Source organism: Mastigoproctus giganteus, chromosome 7 (assembly GCF_048544385.1).
Source record: "Mastigoproctus giganteus isolate SK-2022 chromosome 7, ASM4854438v1, whole genome shotgun sequence".
In the NCBI taxonomy this organism is placed as follows: Eukaryota; Metazoa; Arthropoda; class Arachnida; order Uropygi; family Thelyphonidae; genus Mastigoproctus; species Mastigoproctus giganteus.
In genome coordinates this window covers 122,311,401-122,326,705 of record NC_143581.1, presented here as the reverse complement: position 1 = coordinate 122,326,705, position 15,305 = coordinate 122,311,401, and the positions used below count along the sequence as shown (strand labels likewise).

The following is a 15,305-nucleotide window of genomic DNA, read 5'->3' as shown; positions in this document are numbered from 1 at the left end:
ACGCCTGCGTGCTCTGGATTCATAATTTATTTTATTTTTGTTACACAGAGCATAAAACTATGATAAATGAATTATCTTTCGGCTGGGTGGCAGCCTTCATCAGATTAAAATACTTCGAATGGCAGTTGGGATAGAGATGCACTGCCAGGATGGTGCGTGAGGCACGTGGTTAATTGTTTGTTGATGTTTGTGGCTGTGACGTATGGTGGTGACGTGGCCAGCGTTTGTCTATGGACAGAATTACTGCTTCTGTGATGGAGTTAAGTTGACAACCACTGTTCCTGTTCAATGAGGTATCCGAGCATTTTATACTTAACGATTCCAACCAGGTGCGCCTTAGGTAATGGTGGGACTTGTCTACAACTACGACATCGCGGTGTGCACACGACATCAACCCACACCGCGATGTCGTAGTTGTAGACAAGTCCCACCATTACCTAAGGCGCACCTGGTTGGAATCGTTAAGTATAAAATGCTCGGATACCTCGTTGAACGGGAACAGTGGTTGTCAACTTAACTCCATCACAGAAGCAGTAATTCTGTCCATAGACAAACGCTGGCCACGTCACCACCATACGTCACAGCCACAAACATCAACAAACAATTAACCACGTGCCTCACGCACCATCCTGGCAGTGCATCTCTATCCCAACTGCCATTCGAAGTATTTTAATCTGATGAAGGCTGCCACCCAGCCGAAAGCTAATTCATTTATCATAGTTTTATGCTCTGTGTAACAAAAATAAAATAAATTTTAAGCCCAAGTCAGTATGGTTTCCGGAGAAAAAGATGTACGCTTGATCTCATTATCAAGGCCGAAACAAATATCCGGAATGCGTTCTTGAGAAATGAACACCTAGTTATGGTATGTGTTGACATCGAAAAGGCCTTTGATAAAACTTGGCGATATGGGATTCTTCAGGACTTGCATAAATTTGGACTTCGGGATCATCTCCCAAAATTTATTAAGAACTTTCTAGGCAATAGATCCTTTCAAGTCCGATTCCACTCTTCATTATCTCGAACATATGTGCAAGAAGAGGGAGTTCCCCAAGGATCAGTGTTGAGCGCCACACTCTTTGCCATTAGGATTGATTCTATTACCAAGTGCATACCTAACACAGTTGACGCATACTTGTACGCTGACGATCATGTCATGTCATTCTCAAAATATGAGACTTATTGAAAGACAACTACAAGGCACCATTAACAAAATAGTCTCTTGGGCCAAAAATAATGGATATCGGCTTTCTAAACCAAAAACGACTGCTGTACACTTCTGTCACAAACGTTCTTTACATCCGGATGCAGACCTTCAGTTGGATTCTCATTGTATTACTTTCCAACCTAGTATTAGATTTCTTGGTGTAATATTTGATAAAAAATTAAACTTCCTGGAACATATAAAACATATTCATACAAGTTGTCTTAGAAAACTAAATCCTCTCAGAGTAATTTCTTCTATGTCATGGGGTGCAGATCGTTACGTGCTGTTACATCTATACCGCTCACTGATCAGATCTCGGTTAGACTATGGGTCTCCTGCATATGACTCAGCCAGGCCAAGTGTATTGAAATGGCTTGACCCTGTACATCACAGTGCATTAAGAGTTGCACTGGGGGCTTTTCGCACATCACCAATCTTAAGCCTGTATACCGAAGCCTATGAACCACCGTTACACCTTAGGTGGGAAACTCTACTACTAAATTATGCAGCCAAAATCAGCAGTCTCCCACATCATCCCATGTGGCAATGCCTCTTCATGCCAAAATGGAGAGAAATCTATCAAACTAAATGGCGTTACAACAAACCATCTGGCATTAGGCTTGAAGCTTTGATCACAAGCTGGGGCCTGAAGTTTTCTAACACCCTCCAGGATACTAGCATGGAAACGCAGCCATGGCTTTCCATGGCTCCAGTAAATATTGATAGCCATTTTCAGCAATGGGGAAAGAATAACGTCTCCGATATCAACATTAGACAAATACATATGGCTCACTCTACAGAGTTTAGCAGCTTCATTCAGCTATACACAGATGGATCCAAAACTGGTAATAAAGTTGGCACAGCTGTAGTACTACCGAATGCCACCATCTCCAGACAGCTCCCACCAGAATGCAGTACTTATACCTCAAAGTTATATGGTATTCTACTAGCCCTAGAGAATATAAAAGCCTCGTACGCTAAATCCATCATTTATACTGATTCGTTGAGTGCTGTTAATGCTCTACAGTGTAAATCCTTCCCTAGTCATCCTCTGATACAGAAAATTTTAGCACAGTTATTAGCACTTCATGGATGTGGACAGCTCGTAATATTTTGCTGGATCCCTGGACACGTTGGAATCGTAGGAAACGAGCAGGCAGATTTAGCTGCTAAAATTGTTACAAATGTGATACCATCAAATTTCAGGACTCCTTATATTGATCAAAAGTCCTTTATCAAACAGACATATAAAGAAGTGTGGACACGCTTGTGGAAAGATCAGAAAAATAATAAACTTTTTGAAATCAAGAGAGAACATAAACTGTGGCAATCCAGCCTGAGACGAAACAGAAAGGAAGAAACTATTTTAGCCAGATTACGCATTGGTCATACTTTCCTCACTCATAGCTATCTACTAACAAACAGTGACCCTCCACAATGCAGAAATTGCTTATGCCCACTAACAGTAAAGCATATCATCATAGAATGCCCGCAATATCAAAAAGAACGAAAAACAGCTTTTTCCTCTAATTTTCATAATTACAATCATTTAACACTGCAGTGTGTCCTAGAAGATCGAGAGAACATAGATGACATTTTTCTTTTTCTAAAATTTATTAATAAATATCACCTTATCTGAACTGCTATCTCCTGTAAGAAAAACGAAGGAAATATCAGACAGTAATTAGTGCATTATAGCCTAAGTTGCTGATGCACCAATAAATCTAACAAACAACAACAGCAAGGCTCAAGGGGTAGAATTTTTTTCAGCCTGGACTGTACTTGTTAACAGGAGAGATTGCTTCTACAGGGATGGGATACACTTAAATAGAAAGGGTGCAAGAATATTTGCTGATGCTATCGAGGCAGTGTTAGGTGGGTTGGAAAACTGCTAGCTTGGGGGGAGACAAAGACGAATAGATTAACAGTAGCCACTGGCAGAGGTGAAAGAGATTCTTGCACTGCTTCTATTGGAATGAGCAGAAGCCTGAAAAACAAGATGCAGGATATTTCAGAGACTGCCGGGAGTCATTGCGGTACAAGTAAACACATGGGTTGTGTTAGGGTAGCTAAGAGTAGAAATAGGTGCATGTATACTTGCGTGTACACCAATGCTAGGAGTTTAGTAAATAAATTTGATGAATTTGAGGTATTGCTCAAAACATCAAAGGCTGATATTGTTGGGATATCAACAATTGGAATTTGGGGAGTACAACGTCTACAGAAAGGATAGACTGGATAGGAAGGGAGGAGGGGTTATGCTATTAGTTAAGAAATACATAAAATCCAAGGAAGTGAAGCCAGTGGACATCGCTGGATAGTGCAGTGTCGAGTCAGTTTGGTGTGACATAAGCATTGGGAGATCAAAATTGAGAGTAGGAGTGTGCTATAGGCCTAATAACTCTGATGAGTATAATAAGAAACTATACAGGGAAATAGAGTGGGCCAGTAAATCAGAGTCTTATAATGGGAGATTATAATTTCCCAGATATTGACTGGAATTTGGGGGCTGGTCACTCACACACTAGCAAGGCTTTTGTGGATTTATTGGATGATTGTTTTCTACATCAGCATGTTCAGGAGGCAACTAGAGGGAGGAATACTCTTGATTTGATTATCAGCAGTGATTCTTCATGCATTAGGAATCTGCAGATAAATGAACCACTAGGTGGCAGTGATCACAGTGTGCTGAAGTGGGATTTACTCAAAGAGGTAACTACCATTAGGGGTAAAGGGAAGGGTTATTGCTTTCGTAAAGGCGACTATGATGGACTGAGACAGTATTTAAATTCTGTACAGTGGGACCAACTGATGATGTTACCAACAGCAAATGCAAAATGGAAAGCATTCAAAGAACTTATCTTGGAAGCTACTAGGCTTTACATACCAACTAAGAAATATTGTTCAAGGTTTAGGCCTAAATGGATGTCAGATGAACTGATGAGAAAGGCAGGAAAGACAGATGTAGGATAGACGTGTGGAAATTTGCCTTTAGCCAGCGGTTGCCTTTAGGTTGGTTGGTGGAACAGACTTCCATCCCTTGTCGTGGAAGTTGATAGCCTAAATAAGTTTAAGGCTCAGTTGGACAGGTATTTTGAATATGGCAGAGAAGAAACATGCATGGGATACATACAAATTAACACATGACACAGAAGCCTATGATAGATACAAGTTGATCTGTAACCAAGTTACAAAGGAGGTTAGGCAGGCGAAGGCAGATTACGAGAAATCTTTGGCAAGGGATGCAAAGAAAAACAGCAAAGAGTTCTTTACTTATGTAAACTCTAGAAGGAAGGGGATGAATCAGATTGGTCCACTTGATCTCGATGGGTCAACTGTTGATGATCTTGCTCAGGTAACTAACATACTAAATGAATATTTTGCATCGACATTCACACATGAGGTGTTATTTAGCGAGGGGAAAGCCAGAGGTGTATTCAACTCTAGCAGTAAGCTAGAGAATCTTGTAATAACTGAGAGTAACGTGGAGGAGAAATTGTTGAAGATAAACACAAGAAAGGCACCCGGGGTGGATGGGATCTATCCAGTTATATTAAAGGAGGCAGCAAAGGAAGTAAGCAAACCCTTAGCCATAATTATGAGAGCTTCCTTGGACTCAGGGGAGGTACCCACAGACTGGAGATGTGCAAATGTCACCCCAATTCACAAAGGAGGATCAAAGGCTGACACAAGTAATTATAGACCAGTGAGTTTAACTTATGTTCCAGGAAAATTAATGGAGGCACTAGTTAGAGAAGCACTGCAGGATCATTTAGACAAGACTTCAGCTATAGCTCAGACACAGCATGGTTTTGTTAAGGGGAAGTCATGCGTGACCAATTTGATTGGATACTATGATGCAGTCACAAAGGAACTGGATGCAGAGAATAACTTTGATATTATATACTTGGATCTTAGAAAGGCTTTTGATACTGTTGCACATGGAAGTCTGCTGCACAAATTGGAGCAGTGTGGCATTGGAGGCAAATTGCTGCTGTGGATAAAGGGGTGGTTGAGGGGGAGAAGACAGAGAGTGGTAATCAATGGACACTGCTCGTCGTGGACTAATGTTATTAGTGGAATCCCTCAGGGTTCAGTGTTGGGTCCATTATTGTTTTCTGTATTCATAAATGATATTGATGAGGGTATATCAAGCTTAATGTCGAAGTTTGCAGACGATACAAAGGTTGGCAGGGTTGTCAAGGACACTACCGACACTATGCTGCTGCAACAGGATCTGGAAAGGTTGAGCAGATGGGCTGAGAGGTGGCAAATGAAGTTTAACATTGACAAATGTAAAGTACTACACATGGGAAACAGCAACCCCAGAGCAACGTATCAACTCTGTGGTACTACACTGACAGTGGTAGAGAATGAAAGGGACTTGGGGGTGGTTGTGCAGGCAGATATGAAGTTCTCTGAGCAGTGCAGATGGGCTGCAAGAGTACCTCATGGTGTATTGTCAATGATATATAGGAATTTTTCTAGCAGGGATAAGGAGGTGATTATTCCCTTGTATAAGGCAATGGTCAGGCCACACCTAGAGTACTGTATACAGGTCTGGAGGCCTCATTTCAAGAAGGATGTAGAGCTGCTGGAACGAGTACAGAGAAGGGCAACAAGATTAGTGAATGGAACAAAGGGGTGCTCTTATGAAGAAAAGCTTAAGTTTTGCAAATTACAGTGTCTGGAGACTAGGCACCTGTGAGGTGATCTGATAGAGATGTATAAGGCCTTGAATGGTTTGAGCATGCTCGATGCTGATGGGATTCTTCCTCTTGCTCAGAATAATCATCTGAGAGGGCATAAATTCAAATTGAGGAAAGACAGATGTAGGATAGACGTGTGGAAATTTGCCTTTAGCCAGCGGTTGCCTTTAGGTTGGTTGGTGGAACAGACTTCCATCCCTTGTCGTGGAAGTTGATAGCCTAAATAAGTTTAAGGCTCAGTTGGACAGGTATTTTGAATGAACAGAGGGGTGAAGTGGTAGTGGGGTTTTTTTTTTTTTTTTTTTTTGGCTGATGCTGCATAAGCTTGCTTTCTTGCATCAAATGCCTCTACTAATGCTAATGCTAATTACCACTCTGGCTTCTCTGGTTGGTTATAGAATTGCAATTCATCTTGAATGCTTTGCAGAGATCAGTAAAATATAGGCTGAAAGTTTGATGTCAATCCAACTTTCTCAATGCTTGCAGGAATTTCAGAACATATTGATGAAAAGTCGATGTCAGTTCAAAATTTCCCTGTCAAGTAATGACATGATAAAACCCAAATAAACTATATATATTTAAACTATATAAACTATATGGAAGTATGTTTCAGATATTATTAATATCTGAAACATACTTCCATTTCTGTATACTGACACTTGGAAATTTTATGGTGGAGGGGATGCATTGCAACCCCCCCCCCCTAAATTGGATGGTATCCCAAAGAAGAAACCTCCATATATGAACAAACTTCAATAAAGCCTTTATATGTAGGTTACACAATCACCACTTCTCACTGCCGTGGTATGTATGGGTATGGAAAAATTGTCACTGTCCCTCATTCAGTAAAGGTGTGCACTGCTGACTTTCATACTAAAGCAGTTATGGAAGTACTGTTAAGCATGACATAGTATTTTTATTGAAGTAATGTATATTCATGGACATGGAAAATCCCCATGGACTTCTGGTCAAAATTACGTATGTAGTAATTGTTAAATGGACTTAGCATATCATGGCCTTAGTCGCCCTTGTGCCACAAAAACCAAACAAACCATTGGTAGAGTTTTTATTTATTTATTTAAAGAATTGTATTACAGCTGTAATACAATTGGCGGGGGCATCTACTGGCTGACTGCCGACTGGGCTAGCCGGGTGGGTAAAGTGCCTGCCTGGCAACCCAAAGGTTGCGGGTTCGATTCCCGCCTCGGGCTTGGATCAAAGTACTGCAAAAACCTTGGGAGGTGTATTATGGCCACAGAAGCCTATGCGCCAACAACTACCAAAAAAAAAAAAAAAAAACTGGCTGACTTACAGACTGTTTTGTCAGCAATTCTGTATTGTACCATGAACAATATCAGGAAGATGGTGTTGAATATAGTTTCCTGTCCAGATCCTGAAAAGGTATATACAAGATTAGATCTCAAAGAAGAGAAAGTGAGAATAAAAGGTGAATTAATGCTGTATGGTAAAAAAAGGTGGGACTTAAGTGAGAAAGGCTGAATTACCCATATGTACCTACCTACCAAGGGTAGATATATTGAATGTAAACAAATATCCATTAATACTTCCATTTCTGTATACTGACACTTGGAAATTTTATGGGGGAGGGGATGCATTGCAACCCCCCCCCCCCTAAATTGGATGGTATCCCAAAGAAGAAACCTCCATATATGAACAAACTTCAATAAAGCCTTTATATGTAGGTTACACAATCACCACTTCTCACTGCCGTGGTATGTATGGGTATGGAAAAATTGTCACTGTCCCTCATTCAGTAAAGGTGTGCACTGCTGACTTTCATACTAAAGCAGTTATGGAAGTACTGTTAAGCATGACATAGTATTTTTATTGAAGTAATGTATATTCATGGACATGGAAAATCCCCATGGACTTCTGGTCAAAATTACGTATGTAGTAATTGTTAAATGGACTTAGCATATCATGGCCTTAGTCGCCCTTGTGCCACAAAAACCAAACAAACCATTGGTAGAGTTTTTATTTATTTATTTAAAGAATTGTATTACAGCTGTAATACAATTGGCGGGGGCATCTACTGGCTGACTGCCGACTGGGCTAGCCGGGTGGGTAAAGTGCCTGCCTGGCAACCCAAAGGTTGCGGGTTCGATTCCCGCCTCGGGCTTGGATCAAAGTACTGCAAAAACCTTGGGAGGTGTATTATGGCCACAGAAGCCTATGCGCCAACAACTACCAAAAAAAAAAAAAAAAAAAACTGGCTGACTTACAGACTGTTTTGTCAGCAATTCTGTATTGTACCATGAACAATATCAGGAAGATGGTGTTGAATATAGTTTCCTGTCCAGATCCTGAAAAGGTATATACAAGATTAGATCTCAAAGAAGAGAAAGTGAGAATAAAAGGTGAATTAATGCTGTATGGCAAAAAAAGGTGGGACTTAAGTGAGAAAGGCTGAATTACCCATATGTACCTACCTACCAAGGGTAGATATATTGAATGTAAACAAATATCCTTGGCAGAAATTTGGCAGAAACTATGTGCTGCATTTCTAATGACAGGACACAGACTGGCAAGAAAAATTGTATGAGTTGGAACTTGCAGAAAGTGATTTATGTCCTTGTAGCCAACAGGAAACAAGTACACATTACGTTGCACTGTCATTGTTACCTCGATTTGAGGAATGAATTGGAGATCTGTTTGTGTGGACTTGAAAACGAAATCTATGGATCATGTTCATGGATAGAGGCTTGTTTGGATATTTTAATAAGTTTGTGAGTTCAGTTTTTAAACGAAAGCAATACTAAGGCCAGATAATAGCACCCGCTTCCCCGTGGCTGGGGACGGGAAATTACAGTAGGTCCATTACAATAAGTGGGACAATGTTTGCTAATACTATATTCTTCTTGGCTATGGCTAAGAGGTATAGTGCTCTCCTTTTGAGTTATGTTGAGTTTTGAATTTTAAATAGTTTGTTTAAAATATAGACACAAAAATAAAATATAAAATATGTTTTAAAATATAAAACAAAGAATAAATTACCAAAGTAACATTATCTGCATATAAGCTTTGGCTTAGGAGGTGGATGTGCTGAAGGTGCTCTGAATGAATGTCCATTCAGGCTGACTTATTGTTGTAGTAATTGACAGGTAAATTTGATATTAAAATACTTGAGAAAGCCTGTGGTTTTTTTGCTCTTCCAGTTACTCAGAGTTTCAAAGAATGAGACCCGGCAGCATTTGCACAGAACTGTCTGTGCAAATGTTAAAGAACTGTCTATCTTTGCTTTCTCATTTTATGTCCTAGAGCTTTTACCTTGGTTTCGTAAGCCAAAGTTTTTGACGGAAGGCATTTACAGTTCAATCCTGTTTCATCGACATTGTAAATTTGATCAGGCACAAGTTCATTGGTTTCAATAAATTTTTGGGTGGCCGGTGCATCACTACTTAGTTTTTCACCTTGAATGGAAATCTGACAAATGCCGTGCTTCTGTTTAAACCACGTCAACCACCTAGAAGATGCGTTAAAATCACCCTGCAATTTTAATTCGTTGAAAAAAAATTTTTGCTTTTGCTGCACAAACTGCACCAGAGACTGGAATGCCTTCTGCTCTTTGTTGGCTAAACCACAACACCATTGCCTTGTCAAATTCCTCGTATGTAGACAGTTTCATCATTTTTCTGTTAGTCATTGAATGCTATCAGATGTGCCTGCAAAATCTAATAGCTTCCCTTTATTTTTTATGATGTCGCATATGGTTTGGTCGCCAATATTATAATGGTTCGTTAAAGATTTAATGGATGCACTGTTTTCAAACCTTTAAATAATTTGAAGGTTTTGCTCAATTGAAAGCACAAATCTTTTGCGTTTACCCATCATTTCTGCAATTTCTAAACAAAAAATTTACTATAATAAAAAAATTTGATCGAATCACTCCTGATAATGAGCAAAAATTTTTTTTTTTTTTTTTTCTGAACTACGGAACACAGCAACCCATGTGATGAACTAAAACAAACTAAGCATTTGTTCTCTTTCTGTTGTTTATTTGAGCAGAGGATGTGAAGACAGCGGGGTAATAGGTTCATCTCCCAATCAGACTTATAATGCCGCTTCTTGTTGCTTATTTACGACTTGCAAAATGTCTGTCTATACCTATTCTATTTATTACTTGAATTTTATGATTTCTGGTGGATTTTTTTTTTTTGTTTTTAATACTTTGGATCCTTGAAGTGTCCCGGTAAATCGAGAGTCTGCTGTATATTATTATGATGTTATCATATTAGTAATGATAGTTGTACCACCACTCTTTAATAATATTGCTAAATTTTTATCAAATGGTTCAAAGACCATATGATTACAATATGGTATACACTGAGTATTTAATTAGTTCTCAATATTTTTACAACTTATTGCAGACTCTGAAAAAACTGGCAAGTAATCAGATAGATAATAAAATTCAGCAGGAACTTTCATTAGATGTGTGGAATCATCATAAAGCATTGTTGAAGAAATCTCAAGATGCTTTATATTTGACTATGGATCGCATTAGAGGAGATAAAAATCATCCACTTAATCTTGAAATTCACCGAGAAATTGAAGATGTTGAAAAACTGCTAGGAGCATCGAATGTTGGTTCTGGTAAGTTAAAGAATAATTTGTTTATCATATGTACCATCCTTTTCAATACTTTGCAAATATACAGAATAGTATAAACGAAAGGAGGGGACCCATATATTTACCTATATATATGGGTAAATATGGGCCCCCTATATTTATTTACCCATATATATGGGTAAATATATGGGCCACCAATAAAATCCAAATGGGGACAAGGAGATTTTCATCTATTTGAAAACAAAAAAGAGAACTGTGAATCAGATTGGACCCTAATAATGCTGATGAATTGATTGGGTATTTCATATTGATCTTCCTATACAGAAGATTTATTGCAATGAGAAGAAACTTTGCAGGTAAGAAGCTGTGCAGTGTGGAATTGGCAACATTGAAATTACAGAAGATTGTTTATTAGAAAAATTTTTGAGTCTAAAGACAAGTGGTTCCTGGGGGTAGATGGCATATATCCAGAAATTTTTAGGGAGATTGAAAGAGTGCATTTAGTTCAAGTAATGCCCATGTTCTTATAGCCAAACTATAAATGATTTGTGCACCAATTATGATCTCATCAGAGACTTATTGGCACAGTTTAATTCAATTTTCTTTAGCCTGCAGCAAATCTCTCTGAAATCTGAGAACATTGTATCACTTAAACTATATTGTAAGGAAAAGGTTGAAACACCTACAATATGGCACATCTCAATAGTGGCAGTTCTTATTATGTATTAATACTGCTCGGTACTTGCCACCAATCGCATTATAGCCTTAGTTGCTAATGCACCAATAAAATCCAAACTTGCCACCAAAACAAGACATTAGTAATAAAGGGCTATGTAGATTAGTTGCAACTACCTTCACTTTTTTTTTTTTTTTTATAGTATTATTGTATTTTCAGTAGTCATCACCTCATAAGGAAAAAATCCAAACTTAAATAGGATGGGTAGCCTATTGAAAACTACATGTTTATAGACACAATCTAACCCCTTTAAATAAATAGAGTATAATCTTTATGCAGTACTCCACTAACAGGATCCACCAGAACACTTGCCCTGCTGCAGTGTACTCTGTCTTTGCCCAAACTGTGCATGAACTTATACTCATGTGTCAATAACAATAATATTTTATGATCTAAAAAAAAAATGTTTTATGTTGACCAGTATGACTGTTGAAATGGAAGTTTGATGATGCTAAGTTTAAGAAATATAAATAGCGTACAGAAAATCATGTTTGCTTCAAAGCTCATTACAAGAGCAGTATTGGACTCACAAGTTGTCTTCCTGAAAATCAGTGGGTATATGTCAACTCAGGGAACCTTATTTGCCTTAAGGGTTAAAATTGTTTTTTTTAAACAATTGATTTATGCTAGTTTCTCACTAAAATGTTGTGATTTAAGTATCTTGCTAATTTCCTGCCTCATTCACACAGCCTCTCCTCACCATAAAGAGTTTTTTTTTCTGTAAAAATTGATGCAAATATTATTTGTTCATTCATAAACAACATCATATCTGATTCATTTATTCATCTTTGTATTCACATACATTAAAAACTCCTTGTCCCACATTTGTTTCTTTTAGCTGGTGCTTTCTTACACTGAGCTTTTGCTAGTATGAGAAATCACTAGTTTCACTGTGTTGCTGTTATAGTTACATCAGCTTATAGCTGTTATTGTTTTTATTATTTTTCATTTCTCTGTAACTTTCCTATGCCATCTTTTTCTGCTCTTAATTAGCCAGCTCTGTATTCGTCTATTTAGGCATGCTCCTCGCACTATATATTTGCTGCATTTATTTTAATATTGAAGTTTGATGTTTTGGTTGTAGTGTGAGATGATTAAAGATAAATGTTATTGCAAATTGTGTAATTTGTGCCATTATCTAATGAAGATTATTAAAGTTCAGGATATGAGTAATTGTATTATATAACAATATTATTGTATATAAATAAGATTATTGTATTATATAAGAAGTAATGCATTTTTCATACAATTTGGAATTGTTGAAATAATATATTCTGAGCACATAGTACAGGTTAAAATGCAATCCAAATAAAGAATTTACACATACTGTTATACATACAAATTAGTACAAAATTAATGTGAAATGAAGATAAAATGTGTGTGAATTTCATGATTATAACATTTGTTAAAGTATACAGAAGATTTTTTTTTTTTTTTGAAGGAAATAAGGTTGTTTGTTTATGAAAAGACCTTCTGAAGACATTCTAAAGAGGAATTTTTGTTCTTGCTATATGACAGTTGGAAAACATTTATATTTGGCAGTCCTTGCTGTTGAATGTAATGCATAATAAAAGCTCATCTTTCCTTAGAATTGTTTAAATGAATTTTTTTTATATATGTCATTTTGTTTACAACAAATTCCAGGAACTGAAACTGTTCTTGCTATGCAATCCTGTTTGTGTAGGCAGCTTGAAACAGTTGCTGATATGAAGATTGAAATTATTTATAGCGACCCCCCACAGGGGGGGTCGCTATAAATAATTAGAAGAAAAGACGAACAGAGAAAAGGCTGAACATTTAAGTAATTCTACTAATGTAATATAGTATAATCTTATTCAGATTATCTTAGTAGATAATCTTAGTAGTATGTGTGATATATATCAAGGCTTAATCGTAAATGGGGGAATTGGTTTCAGACTAAAATAATCTGGGAAAATTCTGAATAAACCAGTAGGATTTATTTAACATTGTGTAAAATAATAAGAGAAGTTTGCCTCAATATAGTACATAGACACTTCCATATGGAAGTGTTCTATGTGCTATGTTGAGGTAAACTTTTATTATTTTACAAATATTGATATCAGCATAGAATGTATTGAGCATTACAGCTCTGGTTCATACTATGTAACATTGTCTATACACTTTATGGGCAACATAGGCAAGTTTACAGTGTGTGTTTGTGTTGTATTAAAAAATTATAATGCTCTGTTTACACTTTAGCATAACCACTAGGTCACAGGTTAATCATTTTGACAGTGAATGCAGTCAAGCTCTCAGCTGCCCAAATCAACTCCAGAGCTCACTCCTGGGCATAAGGCAACACAGCGGCAACCTCCAAGGCAGAATGCACTGGTCCCATAAGAGTTAGTTATTGTTCATGACTCTATTGTCAGGGAGACGGGGAATATATTGTGTAAAAAGGATAAATGGAATAGGACCAGGGTATGTATGCCAGGGGCAAAAGTTATGAAGTTGTGACGTTATGAAGCATATATCATCTTTTAAGGCACAAAGGGTGATATTGTTGTACACATTGGCACCAATGACATTAAGAGTAGAGATCTGCAGATTTACTCAGCAAGTACAGGTCAATGTTGCAAAAACAGTCGTGAGTTAAGATTAAATTTGAAAGTGGTGTCACACAGATATTAGGAATGCAGAATTGGAATTTGTTGAGTAAAATGTGTACAGAAAGGATAGACAGGAGAGGAAGGGAGGAGGTGTTATGCTGTTAATGAAGAAAAACATAAAATCAAAAGAAGTGCATCCAGTTGACATAGATGGACAGTGCACTGTTGAGTCAGTTTGGTGTGACACAAGCACTGCGAAAGCAAAAATAAGAGTAGTAGTGTGCTGTAGGCTTAATGACTCGAATGAGTACAATGAACAATTGTACAGAGAAATAGTGGGCTAGAAAATCAGAATGTCTTATAATGGGTGATTTAAACTTCCCAGATATCGACTGGAACTTGTGCTTTGGTCACTCCAACGCTGGTAAGATTTTTTGTGGATTTATTGGATGATTGTTTTCTGCAGCAGCATGTTTGAGAGGCAACCAGAGAGGGAATACTCTTGTTCTGGTTATAAGCAGTGATCATTCTTGTATTAAAAATTTGCAAATAAAGGAACCACTAGGTGGCAGTGATCACAGTGTACTGATGTGGGATTTACTTAAAGATATAATTACCATCAGAGGTAAAGGAAAGGGTTTTTGCTTCCATAAAGGTGACTACAGTGGTCTCAGACAGTTTTTAAATTCTGTACAGTGGGATCAACTGATGATGTTACCAACAGTAAATTCTAAGTGGGAAGAATTCAAGGAATTAATCGTGGATGCTACTAAAAGTTTTATACCTATTAAGAAATATTGTTCAAGGTTTAGGCCTAAATGGTTGTCAAATGAACTAATGAGACTCTTGGCAGAGAAGAAAATTGCATGGGTTGCATATAAGTTATCAGGTGACACAGAACCTATGGCAGATATAAGCTGGTCTGTAATCAAGTCACAAAGGAAGTTAGGCAGGCGAAGGCAGATTACGAGAAATCTTTGGCAAAGGGTGCTAAGAAAAACAGCAAAGATTTCTTTACTTATATAAACTCTAAAAGGAAGGGGATGAATCTGATTGGTCCACTTGATATCAATGGTTTGACTGTTGATGGTCCTACTCAGATAGCAAACAGACTGAACGAGTATTTTTCATCTACATTCAGACATGAGGAGTTATTAAGGTTTGAAAATGCCAGAAGGTTATCAAAATGTAGCATTAAGGGTGCTTAATGATTTTGTAATAACTGAGAGCAAAGTGGCGGAGAAATGTCGAAGTTAAACATAAGAAAGGCACCTGGGATTGGATGAGATTTAATCTGTTATATTAAAGGAGGTGGCAAAGAAAGTAAGCAAATCCTTACCGAGGTCCACACCGACTGGAGATGTGTAAATGTATCCACAATTCACAAAGGGGGAACGAAGGGTGACACGAGTAATTACAGACTTGTTAGTTTAACTTCGGTTCCAGGTAAAATAATGGAGTCACTGGTTAAAGATGCATTCTAGGATCATCTAGAC

General features: G+C 37.7%; 1 protein-coding gene across 2 annotated transcripts in view; it reads left to right on the top strand.

The window, feature by feature from the left end:
- The window catches only part of LOC150083174 (E3 SUMO-protein ligase RanBP2-like), a 621,501-nt gene that overhangs the window by 275,951 nt on the left and 330,245 nt on the right, over window positions 1–15,305 (top strand). For both annotated transcript variants that reach the window (XM_090377889.1, XM_090377888.1), the window contains exon 18: window positions 10,305–10,527. In XM_090377889.1, coding sequence (XP_090234015.1) covers window positions 10,305–10,527 — 223 coding nt within the window. The remainder of the gene's footprint in view (window positions 1–10,304; window positions 10,528–15,305) is intronic.